This window comes from Grampus griseus, assembly GCF_964374135.1.
Source record: "Grampus griseus genome assembly, chromosome: 1".
NCBI lineage: Eukaryota > Metazoa > Chordata > Mammalia > Artiodactyla > Delphinidae > Grampus > Grampus griseus.
The window spans coordinates 18264655-18288582 of NC_139017.1; the positions used below are offsets into that span (position 1 = coordinate 18264655).

Genomic DNA, 23928 nt, shown 5'->3' on the forward strand with positions numbered 1-23928 from the left:
ATTCACATGGTCTTGTGAATTTTCTTCGCAGCATTTACCACTCAGTACAGAATTGAGCATGCTTCTCTGCTCCTACGAGTAGACTGTGGATTCTGAGGAAGGCACCCTGTCTGTTTTGTTTATGGCTCTGTCCCTCTGCATAAAACAGGCCCGGCATACGGCAGGAGTTACACTAAACATTGACCAGAAACAGGAATCTGATTAGTTTTTTATTTTAATTCTCTTCACGTTTTGTGCCTAGAAGTTCTAACAAAAGAAGGAAAAGCAAAAAGCTTTATTGGCAACTTTACTGATTCTTTACTCGAGCTATCAATTTTAAAACTTGAGCCCAAATGACATTCACCGGGTGATTATTACCTCTTCTCCTAAGTGGTCAGCTCCATAGCTGTAGAGTTCCCCCACATAATGCCTCCTAACAACGTCTTCACTAACTTGAAGGTGATGGGCCAGATCCAGGGCCAGCACTGGCCAATCTTGGTCTTTCCCCAAAAGAGTGGTCATTGCCTCTTCTGAGGAGCCTTTGTCCTTCGTGACTGCATGTCGGGCCTGGACAGCTGCACTGACGACTTTCAATAAGAACTTGAAGATGGGCAAAGAAGGAGAGCAACATCTTGTTAGTATGTTTCATTAAAAAATATGCAAATCCAAGTAATCGTTGACTTTCCTGTCAATTACTGTGGCTTTTCCATTAAAATAGTTATCAAAAAAAGACACATAATTTAAAGGGAAGTTAACTCTCAAGAACACCTTAGAGGTGGTCATCCCAATAACTGTAATTACCTGCTGTCGTACAGAAATAAAATTTGCATCCATTTCTCCACTAGGTAATAACTGAATTGAAGTTAGGTCTTTGAAAAATGCGTTTTTCCCCTAAAGAGAAAGAAGAGACCAAGAAAACTGATGAGTATGAACTGTTACTAAGGTGAAAAAAAGATTTAAAAACGAAGTCATTTAATCAAGAATAACTTTGATTTTTTTTGTCTTTGAACAATAACAATTCTATTCATTTAATTTTTATAACTATTATCTAGCGTGCGGTAGGCAGCCTTTAGGGTGGGCCGCGGTGGTCCCCTCCTCCTGGTACCCGTGCCTTGTGTAATCCCATTCCCCCGAGGGGGTGCTGGTGACTCACTGCTAGTGAGCAGAATTAGGCAGAGATGAGGCAGGTCACTTGCAGGATCAGGTAACAAAAGCACTGTGCCTTCTGCCCTAGGAGCTCATAATCACTCTCACTTACTCAGAGGGCTGCTGTGCCGTGGGCTGCCCTACGGAGTCACGCGTGTGGCAAGGAGCTGAATCCCGCTGGTAGTCGCGCAAGCCTGGAAGTGGATCCCCAATCCCGCCCCTGGTGGAGCCCAGAGGTGAGACCGCAACCCTGGCTGACACCCCAGCTGCAGACCTGCGAGAGACCTGGGGCCAGAGCCACCTAAGCAAGACTCACACACATGCTACTCATTTGCTGTTTTCAGCCACTAAGGTTGGGGATCATTTGTTGTGCAATAATTGATAACTAACACATAGTATATACTCTGCATCCTCTTAAAAACACTTGCTGAACTGTTTAAAAACATTTGTTTCAGAGAACAGATCTGTTTCCAAAGAGCCAAAAAGGAATATCAGGAAATAGGATTTCAGAAGTCCCCAGGAAGGAAATGTAATACAGAGCAAAGAGCTGGAAGACCCAGGCTCTAGTCCCAGGCCCACCCCTTCCAAACAGGTCACCTTGGACAAATGACCCCACCATCCTGGGCTGCAGTTTTTTCAGGTCATGCCAGATATCACCTAAGGTACTTTCTAGACCTAATCTATGATTGCAGGTCAGCTGGTGTGACCGCCAAGTAGGGTGAAGCCACTCATCGTTTAGTGGTGAGAGACACCAGACTTCCAACGGCAACCCACCACATGTGGACATCACCGTTTGGAAGTTTTCCCACACACTCACCCACAGTCTGTTACTCTCTAGTTTCTACCCGGAGGTCTTAGATATCAGGGTCTACTCTACACCAGAGCCTTTGGATTGGGAATATGTGTGCACGTTTATTATTTACTACGTTCCAGACACAAAGTACTTCATGTTGAGTATGTCATTTAACCCTCATGACAACCATGAGGTAGGCACTAGAATAATCACGCTCAGGCTAGGAGAACTGAAATAACTCTAGCCGGTAAATGGCAGAGGTGGGATTCCGTTTCACCTGCCAAAACACACTGCTTTGGTATTTGCATGTGAGAGTCACACAGCTGTCTCAGGCCATCCCAGCATGATCCGGGTTGAGACTAACATCACCACTGTGCTTGTCCAATTCTGGACATGTTCTGGTTTCTAAAAGTACCTTTTTGAGGGGAGTACTGAGCTAGGTACTTTATTTTGGTTGCTTTAAAACAAAACAAAAAAAAAAACTTTTAAGTACTTATTGAAATAAATTTCTTAAAACATACTATTTCTGCTTATATATACTCTCAGATTCAACACTTCCAAACCACTGTAAATGGGCTTCCTTGTAAATGGCATGCCCAGTCTCCCAAACTTGAAACTGCATTTAATTTTAATCCCCTCTGCTTCAGCACTGAACCTAGTGTGTCCTCAGGTTACTGACTCCTGGAAACCCCTTCATGATCTGTATTATTCTCCCCAGTCCACATCCTCACCAACTCCTGATTCCCAGTGGTTTCCCAGACTCTACTCACCACGCCCTCCCGTCCCTTCTGCAGACCTCTGTCATGTACCTTCTCTTTATCACCTCCTTACTTATGAATGCATTAAACATTTATTGGGCTCCTGTTATGTGGCCAGCATGGCACATAGACATGGGGATATGGCAAAGAGGTGGTCAGTTCAGGAAATGTAGACAAAGACTTTGAAGCGAAGGTGACACTTAAGTAATAAATGAATAACGAATAGGAGCTGACCATACAGAATAGTTGCCTGTGAAAACGGAACGATACAAACACGACAAGAGATGATAAGAATGTCTGCCTTCTCTGAGGGGTGGGGGGTAGTGAACAGTGGCTAGAGCACAAGGTAAGAGAGGAATGGACGGCAGAAAAGGTAAATTATGGGGTGGGGAAGCCTTCCTCGGGCTCCATGTTTCCCCGTGGCAGGAAATATTAATACTATGCCAGGTCTCCCGCTCTCACTCGCTGCTGCCCAAATGGACGGTGCCTTTGGGAGAAGGAACTGAGCTCTCAGCAGCGCCCTGTTCCCCCTTCTTCCAGGACGCAGTCTTCCTGGGGGAGCTCCCGGCACCAGGAGCCCGACGGGAAGCCTGCAGGTGTCCGGGGGTGCCGTGGCTGCGCAAGAGCGGGATCATCGTTTACTGACACAAGCTGGGGTGGAGAAGCCAGTTGAGGCTGTGTTTTACGTACTGGCATGAAACTAATACAACTGAATCTGTGTTTTGGGAAGAAAGCTCTGGCAGCATGGGACTGGGTGGAGGGAAACTGGAGGCTGCTGTACCACCCTAGGGGAGACGATGAGGCCTGAGCTCAGGCTACAGTGATGGAGAGGGACGGACAGAAAGGATTTAAGGAAGAACTGATAAGAATGAACTTACAGTGACTGTGGGACTTGAAGAAGGGAACTGAGCTAGCTGTCTCCAAGGTCGCTAGTTTACGCCAGGGCACAGACAGCGACATCACTCATCAACTGACCAAGCCAGCGAACTGGGGGGGAACAGCAAGTGTAGGTAAGGGTAGGTGCAGGTGAGGGTCGAGAGAGATTTTAGGAAGGAGGTATCTGCAGTCCACAGCACATGCCAAGAGAGGCGTTCAGTAGAAATACATGCCCCAAACTCTGGGGACAGGTCAGGCCTGGAGACGCACAAGACACACAAGAGGGAGAAAAGGAGTGTATCCAAGAAGCATGTGCAGAATGAGAAGGGCAGATGGCTGAGAGGGCAGAACCCTGGGACACCAATATTTAAGGTAGACCAGAACAAGGAAGCCTGGCAAGGAATAGGGGACAGAGACCCCTGTGACGAATAATCCTATACAAGACACACACAAAGGGCTGAATGACTTCGATAAGACAGTCCTGCTAGACCCTCAGCTCCGAGAGGCTCTCAAGTCCTCCGAGGATTACCTTACTATCAAAGAGAGAGAGTGGCTTCACGGCCTTCAGAGAGAACCTCATGACAGCGTACAGGAGGGAGCACAGGACGGAATGGTGCTCCACCAGCGGGTAGTGGATGTGCCTCTGCTCCAGCGCCAGCTCCACTATGGAGACCGGTCCTTCCACGGCCAGCCAGGCATCCTCCGTGTCCAAGACGGGCACTTGCATTTCATCCCGGCTGACGTCTGCCTGGGTGTTTTGAGAAGGGAGAACTGTGTTCAGAATTGGAGAAATAATAGTTTGCAAACATCTTAATGAGCTTACTACCAGCAGCAAAGTACAAACCCATATTTCTCCCCACCCCTCAAGTTATAATAGTAAAAAAAAAAAAAAAAAAAAAAACCATAAAATCTAATTCTAATAAGAAACATCACTATTTTTTAGGCTTAAGTCAAAACTTAGATGTGAATCAATAATCTCCTTTAATAGTTCTTAAGTCCAATGACTTTCAAAATATTTGACACTTTAGAGACAGTTCAGAATGAAAATACAGCTCTTTTACCTCCATTAAAGTCTGAAGAAGATCCCAGCAACACCCAAGGAAAGAAGTCATTGCTGTGTCGCTCATCCCCACATCCTGTTTTTAAGAAGGGACATAATTAGCTCCGGCAGCAAAACTGCTAGTTTTTAATCAGAAAAATAAACAGAACACACACAAAAAACGCACCTATTCGACTGACTTTCTGCACTGAATAGACAGGTAAGAACTGAAAGTCAAGGCACTTGACTTTAATTCCTTTCTTTAGATTCAACTAATTTTAAAATTAGGCTTTTAAAAAGATGGTTTTACCCTCAACTTTTAAAAAATGTCTCTCTGTATTGGAAAGACGCAGTGTCATCGGTGAACCACAGATAGCGGGGTGGCAATCCCGCTCCCATCTGGCTCGCTGAGGCATTTGCTAGCCAAACCATCACGGTGTGCGGTAAGATTCCTCTCGTGTGTGAATCTTAAAAGTTCCAAGAAAACAGCTTGGTGTGGTTCCAGAGCATCTCTGAGGGACTGAATTGAACCCTCTGAACAAAACTAGGATCCCCAAGCCAGTGAACTAAACACCAGACTGATGCTGTGGGCAACGGATCCTTCCTGAAGGGGCCTGTCCAAGGGGCCACTGTGCTCACATGCAGTCTTTTTTTAAACCAAGAGCCAACAAATCCCTTACATCCCTAAGTAATTCGTCCTTAAGGAATACAGCACGTGTGTGTGTGTGTATGTACACACATATATGAACGGTAGTCATACAGCCACTCTCAAGAGCATACAGATGATTTCTTCAACAATGGAGATGTTTCAGGACCTAAGGGCCTATAATGGCTGGGTTCTTGTGTCCAAGTATTTATTAAGATATTTGTAATAAGAATATTTCAAAGTTTTGAGCAAACGCTAGCACTGTGAATCACTGACCTCAAAAATAAGCCCCAGTATCCATGGACTGGAACATTACTGAAGACTATTTGTACAATAGCTATTAGATAAAGGTAGATCAAACTCACTACTCATATGAATCCACTTCCATTATAAATTTCTAATTGGAAGGACAGCAAAAATACGCAGCAGTGGCCGCATGTTATCCTCCTGTCCACAGTCCAAAGTTGAAGACATCTTGGCAAACTTAGTTTCAACATACTATCTGATAATCTGGAAAGGTAAATTAAAATTGGCCATAGTTCATGACCAGTTTCCTTATTAATATACTATTCTCTTTGCATTTTTCTTATCTCCCGATGCGTCATCAAAATGGTTAAAGGCAGAGTTCATCGCCTCAGTTAATAAGGTACTACATAAAGTGCAAAATTAACAACTACACGTCTAGTTAAGGGAGATTCACTTACCCTTCGGCATAACCTATCCTTTGGTGCTTTTCCAACCTGAGACAAGAGGACATAAGATGCTGCATTTAATTAATAATTTAAATCAAAAGGCATTACCATGGTACAGGAAGTAGAAAGTAACCAAATTTAAAAAATGTAAACGCAGCTATGAATAAAGGCAGTACTAATTTCATCAATTAAACATTGGTTCTACTGATTTATAACATAACGCAACTAATTTTGTGGTGGAACTTAAAAATATATTACGAAAAATACACTGGGCTCACAAATAACCCCTTTCAAAAATACTTATTTTTGAACTATTAAATAAGAAAAACTCCAAAAATCTGGTTCCCACTTTGCATAATCAGATTACTGCACTACCTTAAAACCTAGAACCAAACTCAAGGCTACGAATAAGCAGCAGCTAAGAATTCTGCTAGTTGATGAAGACACACACAATACGAACCTTTAAATGGTCAGAAAGAAGGAAGAAACGTCTAAAGCAGACAGAAGTTATATTCCTGGCTCAGAAAATCAGCTGGTGTCCTTATTCAGTAAGTAATTAGTGAGATTCAACTGTATACTTTATACAGGGTAATAAGTGGGAGATAAAGGTTCTGCCCTTCAGGAACATTACTTGATAAGACAATTCACAGGAAACAGTGAAAATGAACAGGACAACAGACTCTTCGCCTCATTACCTCTCACTGCGATTACTGCAATGGCCTTCAACCCCAATTTCAACATACTTCACTCTGTTGCCAGAATCGTTTTTTAAAGATGCAAATCTGAACATATCATTCCTCTGCTTAAAACTGCCCCAATGTCTTCAAGACAAAAATGACAGCTACCATTTACTGCGCCCTCACCAGCTGTGCCAGGCGCGATGCTAAGTAGTTTACACATGTCAGAAAACCCCAGGTCCAGAGCCCACACAGAACAGAAGTTCTCCACGGTTGGCTTCCTGCTCCTTTCTATAGCCTGTACTTCAACCAATCAAAGCTACTTGCAGCTCTCTGAATCCAACATGCTGTCTCCCATCTCCAGGACTTTTTGCTGGAAACATTTGCTCCTCACCCACTTTTTACGGATTCATATATACTCATCTTCCAAAATTCAGCCCAGAAGCCTTCCCTTGTCATTTACTTCCTCTTCTGAGTTCCAAGAGCACCCTGTTATCTGTTTACCATCTTTCTGATTGTGGGTTCTTTGAGGGCAGGGGCTGTGACTTTTATCTCTGCAAACAACGAAACCTAGCACAGTCCTCGGCACATAAGAGACACTTATAATAAATATTTGTTGAATGAATGATCCTAAACTCTCTGCTTCGTTGTTCAGGACTGCTTAAACCCCGAGTTTTGAGGGTCAGATGGGACAGTGGGTATAGAATGCTGAACATCTGTACATGGTAACACAAACATAGAAAAGGCTTTGTATTATTAGTCTCTCAAGACGGTGGTCAGAGGTGAAATAGAACAATACCATAAAGGCCAAAAGGAGTGTGTTTCAAGAAAGAAGCAGGTAAGTGGGCAAGAAAGATGAGCGCACAGGAAACAACTTAGATTTAACTACACAAAAAGGTTACCAATGATTTCAAAGCACTTTCTAGAGGAGCATGGCCTATAGGGGGTCTGAGCTGGAGTGCTGTTTTCCGTTTAGGAATGTCTGTCATTGTACATTTCAAAGAACATGTTGTCATTATAGTGGTAGTTCTCCTGACATCCACTTAACTGCTGCCAGAGTAACTGACATTCTCAGCTGGCCCGTAAAGCACACTGACAAGGGCCCTGGCCACACTGCTTGAGGCCCAAAGGCTCCCCTCCAGTACACCAGCAGCTTCTCCCATCGGTTGAGTTATAGGCTTACCTGTTAGGTTTGTTGCCAAATCTACTTATGCTGGTTGTACATACTGTAATTAAGTCACTGATGAAATATGAACGAGGAAAAAAGGGAGTTCTTTATGTGAATACTGTGTTGACCCCTTTAAAAAGATTTATGGAGGAGAGTAGCTAACTCCTAGGTCTACTGGATTAGATACAGAGGAAACAACTACAAAACTAGGGGATAAATTATAAAAATCTAAAGATTTTGCACTCAGATTGCATCATAGCTTTAAAGAAACAGGATCTAGAAATCACAGGCAATGCTTTATGGGTGAGGTTAATGTAGGAAAACCTAAGTAAAATTGCAATCGACCCTATTCAGAGAAAATATCTTGGCCCTACATCCAAAGATTGGCGAGGAATTGTGCATTTGTATGCTTCAATTTAAAATAAAGTGCAAATCCTTGCTTGAATCGACCTCTGGTCTTAATCACTTGGGTTAAGAGGCTTTTACAGGACATTACTCTCTTTCAAGGATTTGGGCTCTTCAAGTCATCATCATCAAAAGGCCAGCACAGCTGAGCACAAATAAAATGTAATGTCAAATAAAAAACAGTCTAACAAGGCTTAATGTAAATAATCTTTCTTATATCAGTCAATTATTAAGGGAGCCAAATAAACAAGAAGTCGGTACAGGAAATTTACAATTACCTTACCTTATCCATCAAGTACGTAGCAGCAGAAAACCTTTTAACTAAAAATGTGTTCCACATCATCAGTGCGATGCCTGGACAACAAGTAAAGTAAAGCAGTGACCAGAATGCTTCTATATTTTCTCTTTCATCATATATAACAAATTGCTGTCTTCCTTAAGCTTATAAAACTATCTGGGCTATTTATTTAGATATTATTTCTTATATCTTATGTAATAAAATTAATAAAAACCTTTATCTTTAATAAAAATCAGAACTGGGCCGCGTGAGAGGATATCCAAATGGCCAATAAGCATAAGAAAAGACTATGTCATTAGTCATGAGAGAAACAGAGATTAAAACTACACAGAGATAGCTTTACACAACCAACAGAAAGGCTAAAATTGTTTTATATGACAACACCAAGTGTTGACGAGGATGTGGAAACAATGAGAATGCTCATACACTGCTGGGGGGATAATAAATTGGTAAAACCACTTGGAAAACTACTTGGCAGTATCTCCCTAAGCTAAGTACGTCTACCGTGTGACCCAGCAATTCCACTGCAGAAACAGTCACAAAAATGTGTAGAAGAGAGGCAAGGACAGCTTTATGCGTAACAGCCAAACACTGGAAACAACCTCAATGGAGTTTTCTAATATGTGACCACTAAATAAAGTGATATACAAAAAAAGTATTAAAAAGCAAAACAAAATACAAAAAAACTATTTTTAAAAAACTCAACCAAACAAAAAATCTGGGCTTTACATGTCCATATACAATAAACTGTGGCACTGATATTAAATTTCTGTAACAGCTGACAGGCAGTGTAAACATGACATTTCACATGCTGTATTATTACCCACACAGCTGGTTCTGTATCTAGGAGTGAGGTCCTGCAGAGAAAGCCAGGAAGCTTACTCAATGTGCAAATTGGGTAAAGTTTTTTTTTTTAATTGAAGTATAGTTGATTTACAATGTTGTGTTAGTTTCAGGTGTACAGCAAAGTGATTCAGATGTATATATTCCTTTTCAGATTCTTTTTCCTTATAGGTTAATACAAAATATTGAGTATAGTTCCCTGTGCTATATAGTAGGTCCTTGTTGGTTATCTATTTTATATGTAGTAGTGTGTATATGTTAATCCCCAACTCCTAATTTATCCCTCCCCTAACAAACTGGGTAAAGTTCTAACTTGAAGAAACACCATTTTTTCAGTAAGGATAGAATATTCTAGAGACAATATTTTCCAAATGAGCCACTTTAAATTGTTTGTTTTCTTCTTTGGAAGAAAGTAAGAGCTAAGATATGAATATATAAAATAAATTTTAAGTTCTTATCATGTAAAATGAGACATTTTAGAATTTCTGCAATTTGACCTCATACCACCTGCAACAAGGTGTTACAGGAGAGGAAATAAGTAGCTTCTCTAGAATGTAACACAGAGACATAAAGGTGATAGATACCTCCCCTTACCTGGACCCAAACCTAGTCTCACCACTTAGTATTTTATTAACTTCCTATCTTAGTATCTGACTAGCCTAGTACTGAGCTCCTCGATTAATTCATAGGGAATCTAATCTATCTATTAAATGGAACCAGCAATCTGGTGACAATTTTTCTACAATAATTTGTAACATTTTTTTCAAGGAGACATCAGCAGTCCCCATGGTACAGCAGCCAATGGAGAATATTCATGTTTATCAAAAGAAGCACAAGGTGGAAGGGATAAATTAGGAATTTGGGATTAGCAGATACAAACTATACTATATATAAAATAGATAAACAACATGGTCCTACTGTATAGCACAGGGAACTATATTCAATATCCTATAATAAACCATAATGGAAAAGAATATGAAAAAGAACATATATGTGTATAACTGAATCACTTTGCTGTATACCAGAAACTAATACAACATTGTAAATCAACTATATTTCAATAAAAACGTTTTTTTAATTGATGCAGATACTGACACAGACAATTCATTTTGTAAACAAATGAAATAAACTTAGGTTATTGATAAATACAAAAAAAAAATGGAGAAGAAGAAGAAGCACAAAGTAGTTTGTAGGGTACAGTATTATTAGGCTTTGGCTATCTAACTTTTTCATCAGGAATTACAGTCCTGAGCAGACCATTCTTCTTATCTACCTGTGAACTACAGAGGGAATCAATAATTCATGCATAATATTCTCCTTACTTACACCTAGGAATAGTCATCAGTGTGGGAAACTGATTGGTGGGGAGAGAAGGTGATAATTAGTGCCAGCCCCCTCCCCCTTTGGGGACAGGCTTTTTTCAAGCAGTTAAAACAGCCAGTACTTTGCATACAGCAATACACAGTAATGTGTTAGGTGGCAGGACTGTCAAGGAAAATTTTAACAGGATGTGAATTTAAGAGACTTGGCTCTTTGGAATGGAACAGTTACGTTTTTAACACCTGTTTACTTACCATTCTGAACATGTGCATTAAGAATGTGCTCCAAGTGTTCTATTGACCTAACAAAAAAAAGTGCTTCCTTACATAGAGGGAGCAAAAAGAGAGAAAAAAGATATTATTTAATAGGTGTTTCAAATACAAACGGAGACTTCTTACATAAATTTCCACATAAAGTTACCCAAGAATGTTATACTAAGAACACAGAATTATTAGGGAAGAAGTAATTTTGCATAAGATAATGTTAATGGTCGCTCTTAAATTTACATCATCTATATAATGATTGATTCCTAGGACATCTGATTCAAAATTTACTGTGGTTTGTACATCATAGCAGTATTCTCTCCAATAAATACTTGAATTTCACACAGATATGAAAACAATAGGTTTACTTTCTTTGCAAATATCATTCATTCTTCAACAAATGTTTATTGAGCAACTACTATGCACCCGTCTGCTGGAGGCACCAGAGATATTGTCATGAACAGAACAGAACCAAATCCTTGCCCTCCCTGAGGTTATGCTCTAGTGAGGGCGCTAGATAATAAATATGATAAGTAAATTACATAGGTTGTTAGTAATAAGTGCCAAAGAGAAAACATTAAAGCAGTAAAGGGAAATAGGAAATAGCAGAGGGGATGTTGGAAATTCAACTATTTTTAATCAAGGTAGTTTACGTATGAAAACGCAAATATGGTATGTAAAACTGATGAAATTATCTGAATGTTTGCTAAATAAATTTGTGGCCTGGGGGACTTCCCTGGTGGCGCAGTGGTTGGGAGTCCGCCTGCCAATGCAGGGGTCACGGGTTCGGGCCCTGGTCCGGGAAGATCCCACATGCCGCGGAGCAACTAGGCCCGTGCGCCACAACTACTGAGCCTGCGCTCTAGAGCCCGCAAGCCACAACTGCTGAGCCCTCGTGCCACAACTACTGAAGCCCGTGCACCTGGAGCCCGTGCTCCGCAACAAGAGAAGCCACGACAATGAGAAACCCGTGCACAGCAACGAAGACCTGACACAGCCATAAATAAATTAATTTTTAAAAAATGTGTGGTCTGTACAATATTAAACACATCACCTTTGCTAATACGTGTCAAAAGTTCCCCACAAGTAATTTTGACTGTTTTGAGCCTAATAAAGCTGTGTGTGTAAAATGGTGGAATTGGGATAGGGGCTGTTGAATGGGACAAGGAGATAAATATTTAACAGGAAAAGAACAAACAAGAAAAATGACCACTAAACAAACATTTTAAACTGACCACTTATTTTAAATGTTAGACCTGAATCTGGAATTAATTCATTCAGATTTTAGAAACTACTGTGTCTCTGTTCTGGTCCTAACGTTCTTTTCTCATGCGGGAAAAGTATCCTGTATAGGAGGAGCCTGAATACGTCCACCATTCAGGCCGCAGGGCAGTCAACCGAAGACGGCGACGGGAGGCGTATCAAGAGGCCCCCTACCCTAAAATCATCTTTTGGTCAAAGTTTAACTGATCAAAGACGATTACTTTGTTTCAAGCACTTACTTTTAAAATGTCTTCCTTTAATATGAAAGTGATTACATGTTCAAGACAACATTTTTCTCAGAGGAAGGAAAACTATTGTTTTCATTAATGTATTAGTGTGATTAGTTCATCAATGAGATTCTTCTTCAAAAGTACAACCTGATATAAGGACAATAAAGGAAAGAATTTTGATTTGAGAAGGTTAATTTACCAGAGTACTGACTAAGGAGGCCTATGTGAATGACTGTGCAGCAAAGGGAAATACATGTCATGTGTTTTTACATCTTATCTTATCCTGGTGTCAACCCTGAAGGACTGGCACCATCATTAAAAAAGGGTGCGAGCAAAAAACCAGGTTCAGTGACTGGGCCAAACCCAGACACCTGTCTGGAGTCATCAAGTCCAGGCCTCCAGCCTCCAGGCCTCGGGCCTCTCCCTGCACCGCTTCCAGACTGAGAATGCCTGCGAGCGAGGGCGGCTGCTGGAAGGGGCAGAGAGCGATGCCCAAGCGGAGAGTCAGGCTGGCATCAGAGTCCTCACTCTGGTTTTTATCATGATGACTACAGTACAATACGAAGAACTGTCTATAGGTAGATGCTATCTCACACAGACAGTCCAAAGGAAATAAAAAATACGCTCATCACAGTTTAACCAGGAGTAGGGCAAAACACGCTGGCGTTAGAGACGCTTAGGCTTGAATCCTGGCCCGACTCAGGCAAGGAACCTGACTCCTCCGAGCCAGTTTTCTCTTCTCTAGAGTGGGGATAATGATGACACCCACACTTCACAGGTTTACGGTGAGGATGTTGAGAGAGGGGGTATGAAAAGGGCCTGGCACAGCTCCTGGTATGGAGACATTCCACAGGGGAAGACGCCAGTGTTTGTAAGTGACTGATGGAAACAGTCCCACGTACGTACAGCATGAGCACAAAACAGAACCAACACTAAAGTGGTGACGAGAGTCGTACCTCCGGATCTTTATTCCACTGAACAACGTACTCCCAGCAGCAATGGGCGTGCAGCACGTCCAGCTCGAGGCTACACGGAAACTGCTTGTAGGCCAAATGCAGCAGGTCTGAAAGTCAGAGGAGAGCGATGTATTGCTCCTGCCTGAAGGAAAGCTCCGCCCGCCTTCTCTATGCCAGATTTCATGTTTCCCCGTGTTTACGTCTTACCTGGGATGGCTCCCAAGTCCATCTCCACCTCTGACACCTCAGATAAACCTCTGTTGATACCTTCTTTGGGTTCATCTGAGTTTTCTGCATCTCTTTCTTTATTAGCCAGTTTTAATACTTCAGGGCTGACATCCTGTTTAAATATCCACTTGGCTACACTGTCTGCAATGCCACCTATAGTTTGGAGACATGAAAGGAAATGAAAATTGGCAGCATTTGCCAAAAGGAGCCCATACAGCACAGGATCTGAATGTCTCCATGAAGATCTAAGTGCCACGTTGTTTTAAGCCTGAAAGTGACCCCAAAGCTATGAGATTTATAGGTGTCGCCGCCTACCACTCACTGTATGAGGGCAAGTGGGATATTGGATCTCTAAGGGCATCTTTATACTCTTGTAAAAGATTAGCTAAATACTAATGCAGATGCATATATAAGTCTGTATACCACACACCTTCAAAGTCCACAAATTCAAAATGTACTTTATCGGACATAGATGGAGACATGAATACATGTTTCAAATGCTTTCATTTAAATGCAAGTGAAAACAGACTGATTAGCATGATACTTGTGTCTAGGTTTCTTAGGGCAAAACACTACTGTTAATAGTCAACTAACTTGCCTATATGGAATACTTGCGGGCAAAATTTAGCCATAGTTAATTAACAACATGATGCGATACCATATTTCCCTCATCAATATAGTTTAGGAAGTTATAAATTATAAAAAACATTCAAGACGAAGAGTCCCATTACCTAAAAGAAATAGAAACTTCTGTAATAAACCAAAACTTTTCCTCTCAGTCTTTCTTTCTATTTTGATTCAAATATAAACCTTTTGACAAAAAGAATGTGAAATCATAATTATCAGTGGAAATATCAATGAATGCTTGGCTTCTAAATCATCTGATAATTCCCGTTCCAGGATCAAGGCCCTGATCCTGTTGCTCGGGTTAATATTAAAATGGCGTTCCTACATTTTCACCAGGTGGCAGCACGGAGTGCAGTGAGTTTACAATTAAAAATGTTCACAAGCCTTCTAATGAATGAAAAAACGAGTTACCTAAATAAAAACTATAAATACCAGTATTTCTAAACCCAGACATGTAGTCACTCTGGTATCAAAAGCCTGACAGAGCAGCTGGTAAGGAGAGGGTACACGCCACAAGAAACTCAAAATTTAAGACGCCCGTGATCCTGCAAGATAGAAGCAACGGAAGCCAGCGACTCCGGGACAGAAGAGAGTGGTGCATCGGAAAAGCGGTATGAAGTTCTGGGGAAGTTAGGAGGAAGAAGAGAGAACCTGCAGTCAGTGGATCAAGGTTTCGTGGAGGGAGGCAGCATTCGAGGCGGGCCTTGGCAGTTGAGTAAGATTTAGGGCCCACGAGCGGGAGCAGCTCGGCCTCTCAGACCCAGAGATGGGGAATCACAGATGTTCCGTGTGAATTAGAATCTAGCAACAAGCAAGCAGGAGGTGGAAATGAGCTGCATTCCAAGGTGAAGGTCCGTGGGGAGCAGGCCTAAGAGTTTACACTTTGTCCCACAGCAATTTCTGAACTTCCTAGTCCCAATCTTAGTCCCTTAAACCAGTAAAACTTTTTTTTTTTTTTTTTTTTGCGGTATGCGGGCCTCTCACTGTTGTGGCCTCTCCCGTTGCGGAGCCCACGGGCCCAGCCGCTCCGCGGCATGTGGGATCTTCCCGGACTGGGGCACGAACCCGCGTCCCCTGCATCGGCAGGCGGACTCTGAACCACTGCGCCACCAGGGAAGCCCCCCAGTAAAAATTTTTGACAAGCCCAAAGGACTTTTAGCTTATGGGTTATATTTATTGATAATTACGGTATCAGAAATTAAAACTGAGAAAATGTTTAAAAAATTTTATTAATTCATTTTAAAATAAAAATAATAAACCCATTACATGCTAGTATTTTATGAAAATAATTGTATCTGCCAAAGCAAAACAAGATATTCAGTGAGCACTACACTTTTGCAAATCTCTTGGATGTCTAGCTTGGATCTGGACTGCCCAAATCAGCTTCGACATGCTATCCACTGTGACCTGATGTTTTGGTTGAGGTGTATGAGGAAGATCTGGCCTCACATAGATATGAAGCTGGAAAAAAAGAGGAGTGCGACCACTCTTTGAGAACCACGGCTTATTTTCTAAGGCGAGGGGAAGTAGCTAGTGGTTCCTGAGCAAGGAGCTGACAGGATCAGACTTGGAGGAGATTAACTGAGAAGAAGTATGTGGTGGGTTATTTATTTTTAAAATCTGAGTGTATTTCTCTTTCCTTATTCTTTCAGTCATTTCTATAAAAAGCAAATGCCAAAATAGCCCATAACCATAAAAAAAAAAACGTATATGGATACAGATGCTCAAATAAGCTTCAGGTTACCTTTTCCTCCTTCTAACAGCTTTTTAACAGAAAGCTTCGGGAGCGGCTCAGCCTGCAGCGATGATGCTTTGGAGGTTGAGGCATTCACTTTGCTATGAAGCAGAGTCTGAAGAAGGAGACAGTCCTCCAGCTGTTTCAGCAGAAGTTTCCAGTACTCGGTGTCAAGGGAAAGGGCCTCCCAGGAATCAGTGAGGGCCTCCGAATCAGTACCCGAAACTGTTTGGGAAAACTAACAGAAAATGCACAGGTGATACTCTGGCCAAGATTCTGGATCTACATTCACTTGAAGGAGCTTTTAACTTGAAAGCTGATGCGCAGTCAGGATACATCACAAAGCGATACACAGATGCTGTTTCACAAATATTACTACTTGGCTGGATGGAACATGAGGGTCAGGAGTAGCCTGGAGATTTAGGGGCAACGAGGATAGAGTCGGGGCATTTACCAAGAGAACAGCAGTGAGGCCCCCAATTCAGTTAGCACGCACGGCAAAGGTTTCAGGGCCATCCCTACGAGAGCCACAGCTTTTTCTGTCAGCACCAGGATACTGATGGTTCCTCAGAATGTACTTGCCAACATAAAAAATGTGTCTTAAATTTCTCTCCCTCCATTAGTATAAACATCGTAAGCCAGTCATATTAAAGTTAGCCCATAAACTACTGAGACTGACAATGTTGAGTGAACCTCTACGGACCTATTGAAGTATCTCATCTAATTTAATGCAACATCCCCCTAGAAAAAATTATTTGATTTACCATGAGATACAAGGGATGTTAATTAAGTCTTTTTCTCTTCTTAAATAAATTTCAGTTTTCAAGAGATGGGGAAAAGCCACAAAGCAGAAGGTCAACAGGAAACTTCCATTTGAGTCATTCAACACTCTATGCCAAAACCACCTTTGTTTATAAAAGGGGAGTATAAATACAATTGTAGGACTTCAGAGCCGCAAGAAATCTGAGAAGTGATGCCGTCTAACCCTGATCCTTTTGGACGAGGAAACTGAACCAGGACCCGCCTTTTAAAGGCACTCACCACAGATCACCAGCTGACGGCGGAGACCAGATCTCTGCCCTCCGAATCCAGTGCTTTTCCCCTTACGCCACGTGGAGACTAAGTTCAAGTATGCATGTCATCGGAATAAACAAACTAAGGACAGCACCCTTCACCCCCCAGAGAGACAGAAAAGATCCTGCTGGACACACATGTCAAATCCTAGATGTCGCACAACACTGAAGACGATGCAGCCCAGAAGGGGAAAGCGTCCCGGGAGCCAGCTGGAGAGGTGCCCCCCACCTACAGAGCAGCCCTCTGCCCACTCACTTTCTTCTCGGTCAAGCTGTTGGATATCTGGGCGGCGACAGCGTGCCCGACGTGCGCGGAAAGCAGAGCAGCCCCGTTGTGCTCAGACTGAATACAGGCCGTGCGCATCTGCTGCCACCAAGGGGACACTGACTGAGAGTCCCAGGTCTCTTCGATGGCCACTGCAGGCAAAGGGGGAAAGTTAAAAAAAAGAAACGCTTAGCTGGGAGACTTTTTTTTTTTTTAATTGGTCCAAACTTTGACATTAAACATAATGTTAAAACTAAATTCCCCACTGATGCATCTATATATTCCTCAATGAATTGGAAAATAAATCGACAATTTATTTTATTCAGAACACTTATAGTCTATTTATTTACGCTGTTAGACATCTTGCTTCTGAATCAACTGTAAAGCTCCGTTTGGAATATTTTCATCATTGCTGAAAACTACTCTTGAACGTTTAATGTAACAGACTATTGTTCTCATCATGCCAAAACAATAAGAGAAATATTACCTCCACAGAAGACCATTCGATTCACCTCACTGAGTTGAGAAAACGCACTGTTCGCATCATTTTTGATGATGATGCAAAATATAATTTTCATAAAGCACACTTTGAACGCATTAAGAGCTTTCTATGACTGCACAGAAGAGTCTCTCTAGTGAAATGTTTGGTACCCTCTGGCCTCCTTCTGTTAAGAGAAAGTACCCTCCCTCCCGTGTCTGCAGAATTTCAACACTGCACGCGGTTTCCGGGAGTGGGGCCCACGCTCCCGAAGAGCTGAACCTCGGCGCCCACGACGCTCACCTTTCATCTTGCTCAGGAGGCACAGCGTCGTATGGAGACAGCAGACAGACTGCGGTTTGTCCAAAATATCTTTTTCCTTAGAAAGCCAAACACTCAGGAGCAGAGACTGAAATCAGATTTTAAATCTTTTTCAGTCTAAAAAAATATTTACCATAAGCAAAATCTTGTACTTTTCTAGAGAGCACACATGTACGCATGATCGATCCGGTCTCTCTGGTTGACAGGGAAGTGCTTGCTTGTTACATGATGCAGCGTGAGGGGTGGAACAGGCAGCTTGTCTAACTTAAGAGATTATCATTTGTTCGGGATCTACATCCCATTTCCACCACTTCTTTAGGCCTCCTGGGACAGAGGCCATACTGGTTTTATTTTTGCATGTCCCTAATGGCTAATGGTGTTCAACATCTTTCAGGTGATTGATTATTTGCCATTTGTATGTATATGTTTTGGTCATGTGTCTGTTCAAATCCTTTGCTCAGTTTTAAACGGTACTGTTGTCTTATTACTGAGTTGTACGAATTCTTTGTACAATGTGGACACAATTCATTTATCAGATCTGTTTTGAAAAAATCTTGCCATTTCAGTTTCTTAACAGTCTTTTAAAAAACAGAAGTTCTGAATTTTCATGAAGCACAGCTTATCAATATTTTTCTTTTACAGTTCATGCTTTTTGTACCCTAAGAAACCTTTGCCTAAACCAAGCTTTCTCTGGTGTTTTCTTCTATAAGTTTTGTTAGTCTTACCTCATATTTATGTTCCACTTGGACTTAAATTTTATATATGGCTTGAGGTAAGGGTGTGAGGTTTGTTTTTTCCAGGTGTTTCTCTAACCCTGATTTAATGTAGACAACAAATTTAAATGAAATTGATTAAACACAATGGAAAATAAGTAGTATTCTGTGTTCATCTATTTAAGCATCACAATTTTGAGTGATAGGTAATACTTGTCTCCTTTCTAACTTTTTATTTTGAAGTAATTATAGATTCACTGGTGACACAAAGGAATGCACATGGCGGTCCCGTGCGCCCTTCCCATAGTCTCCCCTAATGTTCACATCCTACACAAAGCCAAGAAACTGCCATTTGTAAAATCCATAAAGCTGACACACGTTTCACCGGTAATACAGGCACTCATTTTGCATCATGCAGTTTTATCACATGTAGCACTGCATACATGACCATCACCACAATCAAGACACTCGACTCTACCATCGGCACAAGACTCCCTCCTATTAACTCTTTATAGCCACACCCGTCTCCTCCCCTACACTCATCCCTAACCCTTGGCAACCACTAATCTGTCCTCTCTCTCTACAACTGTGTTATTTTATAAAGAAAATAAAATCACGTAGTATGTATCTTTTTAAGATTGGCTGTTTTCTATCTGCATATTTTCCTTGTTTATTCAAGCTATTGCTTGTAGCAAGAGTTTATTCCTTTTTGTTGCTGAGGAGTGTTCCACGGTAAGGATGTGTCACCGTTTGTATATCCATTCACCCACTGAAGGGCACTGAGTAGTTTTCAGTGTTTGGCTAGTATGAATAAAGCATCTTATGGACCTCCACGTGCAACCATGTGTATCTTTAACTGCTTTCCTTCCTGACATATACACTGCAGAGTGAGGTAGAACAGAATCCCTTTTTAAAGGGCTTACATGTTCAATTAAAACAATACGTTAACACAGTCAACAAGTTCATAGAGGTGGAATGCCCAAATCCTGGCCAAAATTTAAGACGTGTGTGTGGGGCTGTGACAGAGTATGTGTATGTGTACATGTGGTAGAGGGCAGGACGGTGATGGTGGGCTCACTCCCCTGCCCTTTTCAGAAAGGGTGAAAATTTAGCGTTGTAGTTTTTCCATTGGACGATTCTTTTATTTGCATTTGTTATAGCACAGACATTAACTCCTCATATATATTCAGAGTCTGGGAGTGTTTGATAATTCTATAATGCTTTAAGGGAACTCCATTTCGTTCTCCAGAGAAGATCTTTTTAGTTCTAATATGAACGTTTTTACTGAAGATCACAGTCCATTGTAAATGCGTGCATGCGTGACAGATTCTACATTTATTCTAGGCCCACCCGGAATATGCTGGTTATAACTTACAGAGACCGAGAAAAGTAAGGTAATATGATTCCACTAAATACGGTGATTATAAATAGCCTTGATCATTTTTAGAAAGTTTTCATGTATGTTCTATGATATGCTTTAGACAATGGTAAAAAAAAAAAAAAAAGAGAGAGAGACTGACACGTCTGGGTGACAGTAGCAAGGAAGAGCATCCAGAAAGAAGAAACCTTACCAACAACAGCTGGGGGCTAAGTCCAGCTGACTCCAGAGCGTGGCACATATCCTCAGTGGAACTTTCTCCACATAAGCACTTCCAAAAAAAGAAACTGCCTGGTAAAACAAAGTCAAGACACGTCAGTCAATGACCACTTACCATCTGGACTCACCATCTTCCTGAATTGCAACCTAGATCCCCAGAGGAGCAAAACAACAGGAGAGAAGAGAAATCAGTGGTGTAACCGGCTTACGTGATTAAAGCAGAAGGCAAATCATTACATGTCTGACACTGTCTCCTGAGCGTACTTACTAATTCAGTACAACTTTTATGACATAGTGCCTACCTGTCCAGAGGATCTTCTGTTGACTGTGAAACACACATTAAATTCTTCGGTTAATTAATTTCAAAACAAACTCAATCTCTGAGATGCTATAAGCTCCTCCCAGGCTTTCATCTAGAATAGGGAGGATTCAAAGAGCAATTTCTCATTCTGCCTACCTAAAGCCACACGGTCCTCTTCACTTATCTTCTTTATGTTGATCACATCTTTCTCATATTCTAAATATTCCAGAAATGTTTTGACAGGCAATACACCATCCTTATCATCAGAAAATCGGACAGCAGTCCTGCTGTTCTCTTGTTTATACTTCTCTAATAACGCCTGGAGCTTAAGAAGTTCTTTTTCATCAAGCCTTAGTAACACAGCCAAGTCCTTAAATATAAGGGGAAAAACAAACAGTTCTGAATAGACCATGTCTCTTTCTATGACTCTTCCGTAAGTGTCAACACTGTCATCTGAAATGAAATGCAAGACTAAGCAAAAGATGATGACTTTTGAATTAATGTCATAGCTATGATGTGCTCTGCTTAAAACTTTACTCTCAATTCATGAGTAGGAGGTTATTTAAATAAACTAATCTTGAAATACTACATATTACTGAAAGTACCACTTTTAGAAAGTTTCTTGAGATTATACTCTTCTAAAATGTCTAAATTTTAATAAACATGTATTATTGCTTAATCAGAAAAAAAATTTAAGCTTTTCCCCCCAAACCATCGGGGAGTTCGGGGGTTTTGAGCATGAGCCCCCTGTTCTCCTGGCTTGGCCCCGCAATGAACCTTTCTCTGCTGAAAAAAAAAATATTAAAAGGGTGTCAACTGCCAACTCTTGTGATTCCGAGGAAACTAAAGAACTATTTGAAATTTAATGCTTGTTTATTAAGCAGCATAAACACTATAAAATAAAAGCAGTGGAAAACAGTCTTCACTGTATCTACATATAAATGCTCTATGTGGCTCTTGGGGCTGCAGAGATACAACCCGCCAGCCTTTCAAACTGTTTTTACGCACCTTATGTGCAGAAACATCTCTTGATCTACTATTATTCTTCTAAACTAGGGACAAGTGTACACATACACACACAGACACACACACACACGCACACATTTGCCATAGCAAGCAAAACTTTCTTCCCCTCATGCTACATGATTAAAGCTGCATTCTTAAACAAGAGCAGTTTTGTTATTTATTTACTTATGGATGTTGTTTTAAGAACAAGTAGTAAACTGCAAAATGCTACGGAATACACACAGGTGGTTCAATGCTATACCAAACTTATATGAACTATGTCCTACAGACAGCAAAAATGAATTAGTTTAGATTTGAATTTTAGTTTTGTATGTACAAAATTAGCCATTCAACCTAGAAGTTGACTGCATGTTTTTTTAAGGATCCAAATAAGTTTACAGCAAAATACGGTTTTAATTCTTTAAAAGCATTTTAAAGATAAAAAAATAATAAAAAAGAACAATCTGTCAACTGATTTTTAAACGTTTATAATTCTTTTGCACACTATATTGGGGCTATCAAGTGGAAATGAATTCTACAAGGGATTATTAATGCCATATATTTAAGTTTCTTTTGCAGGGTTCAAGAGAGATAGTTTTGATTTTATAAAAAAAAAATTTAGGCATTGAAGAATCTATGAAATGTCCAGGCAATCCTATAGACATAACTTAATCAACTTGAACTTTTCTGTTGCTTGAAATGATTTTTCTCTATTGGTGAAATAGATAGCAAAAACAAAAGCTCCTGAAAAATGGCTTTGTCATTTATAATGGCACTCACAGAATATTATTGTGAAGATTGTTAAAATGCTTTATAAAATCCATCTAGAACCCCAAAGATAAAAAAAGATGTTAGGACTTGTAGGTTATTTCCAATACAAAGGGAAAACTTTCTCTCATTTTTCTGTCTAAAAATTTGTATTTGTGTATGTGTATTTACAATAAAAGGCATCCACTTTAAAACTCAATTAACTTTCAGATACACCAGATGAGTTTTATAAAAGCATTACCAGTGACTTGAAAAATCACTAAAATCACCTTAATAATTTTCCTTTAGACAAATAAAAGACATGAGGCCCTGATGCCAGGCAACCTGCCCAAGGTCACACAGTAGTTGAGGGAAGAGAGGACAATATTTCTCTCTATTCTCTATCAGGAGAAATGCGATTTCTCTAGATGGAAAGTAAGAATTTTGTATACTCTCCTCAGAAATGAGCAACACTGCACTGTAATAGAGATTACAAGGTGCTATCAGTTTTTTACGTTTTATAGAATAAAAACACAGAACATTTTCTACAATTACTTTAAACACTCTGATGTACGATAAAATATTTTTTTTTTAATGTATTTCATTACATAGGAAACAACAGAGCTTGCTAACAACACAGAAAAGCTGGTCTCTTCTGTTTGGCAGAATCTTTTTTTTCTTTAAAAGAAATTAAAATTTTGCTACTTCAGTAAACTGCATATATTTTAATTTGCAAACCCTGTCCAGAAGAAGTTGTATTGTATGAAGTAACCTTAAAAAATAAGGAAAACCAAATGCTTCTAGGTATTAAAAATGGATTAACAATAAGTTCAATATTCTAGCCTAAATAATATAAATTTAGCACCAAGGCACGGAAAGCCAGCAGAAGGTCTTGTAAAGAAAATACTGTTTTTTTACACCTAAAAAAACCCAAAACCTTAATATTCTACTTCTTTACTACCAATTAAAAAAATAAAAAATAATCAAAGAGATTATTTTGTATAATGAATAATGGGATTACTCACATTATCAGAGAATGGCGTGTCTGAATGAAAATCAATGGAATTTAATTGACTGACAGACTCATAAAGATGGAGTAATTTCAATTTATTGGCACAAAACTGTAGCAATCCTTCATCAACACACTCAAGCTCTATAAGGTAGAAGGAAAAAATAAAGAGATATATTTAACAGACTGATAAAAAAGGCCTTTCTTTCATTAAATCTCTTAATATTACATAATTCTTTGATGTTCTATTTTATTAAATATTGGGATGCTTAAGCTATAATGGATTAAGAAGGCAAAAATAATTTTTCCCGTCATGGCAAATGTCTAAATTTTTTAATGAAATAAGGTGCTCTAATAGAAGGGGACGTTAAAAAAAAAAAAAGAAAGACAGAAGAAATATTTTAGTCTAGTACTCAAATTTAAATAAATGATTTGGAAACAGGTTTGAAAATGTTCTCCCTCACCCCGTCAATCATA

General features: G+C 40.4%; 1 protein-coding gene across 3 annotated transcripts in view; it reads right to left on the reverse strand.

Moving 5' to 3' along the window:
- RAB3GAP2 (RAB3 GTPase activating non-catalytic protein subunit 2) overlaps positions 1-23928 on the reverse strand; it is a 90075-nt gene that overhangs the window by 3864 nt on the left and 62283 nt on the right. For all 3 annotated transcript variants that reach the window (XR_014297695.1, XM_082670414.1, XM_082670413.1), the window contains exons 19-33: positions 23468-23595; positions 20847-21060; positions 20364-20461; positions 18062-18167; positions 17272-17432; positions 15952-16180; positions 13560-13733; positions 13353-13459; positions 10895-10961; positions 8463-8533; positions 5942-5977; positions 4614-4688; positions 4082-4300; positions 781-870; positions 358-579 (exon numbers count right to left, since the gene is read on the reverse strand). Coding sequence is in view for 2 of the 3 variants with exons in the window: in XM_082670414.1 (XP_082526540.1) it covers positions 358-579; positions 781-870; positions 4082-4300; positions 4614-4688; positions 5942-5977; positions 8463-8533; positions 10895-10961; positions 13353-13459; positions 13560-13733; positions 15952-16180; positions 17272-17432; positions 18062-18167; positions 20364-20461; positions 20847-21060; positions 23468-23595 (1997 nt within the window). In the remaining variant the exon portion in view is untranslated. The remainder of the gene's footprint in view (positions 1-357; positions 580-780; positions 871-4081; positions 4301-4613; positions 4689-5941; positions 5978-8462; positions 8534-10894; positions 10962-13352; positions 13460-13559; positions 13734-15951; positions 16181-17271; positions 17433-18061; positions 18168-20363; positions 20462-20846; positions 21061-23467; positions 23596-23928) is intronic.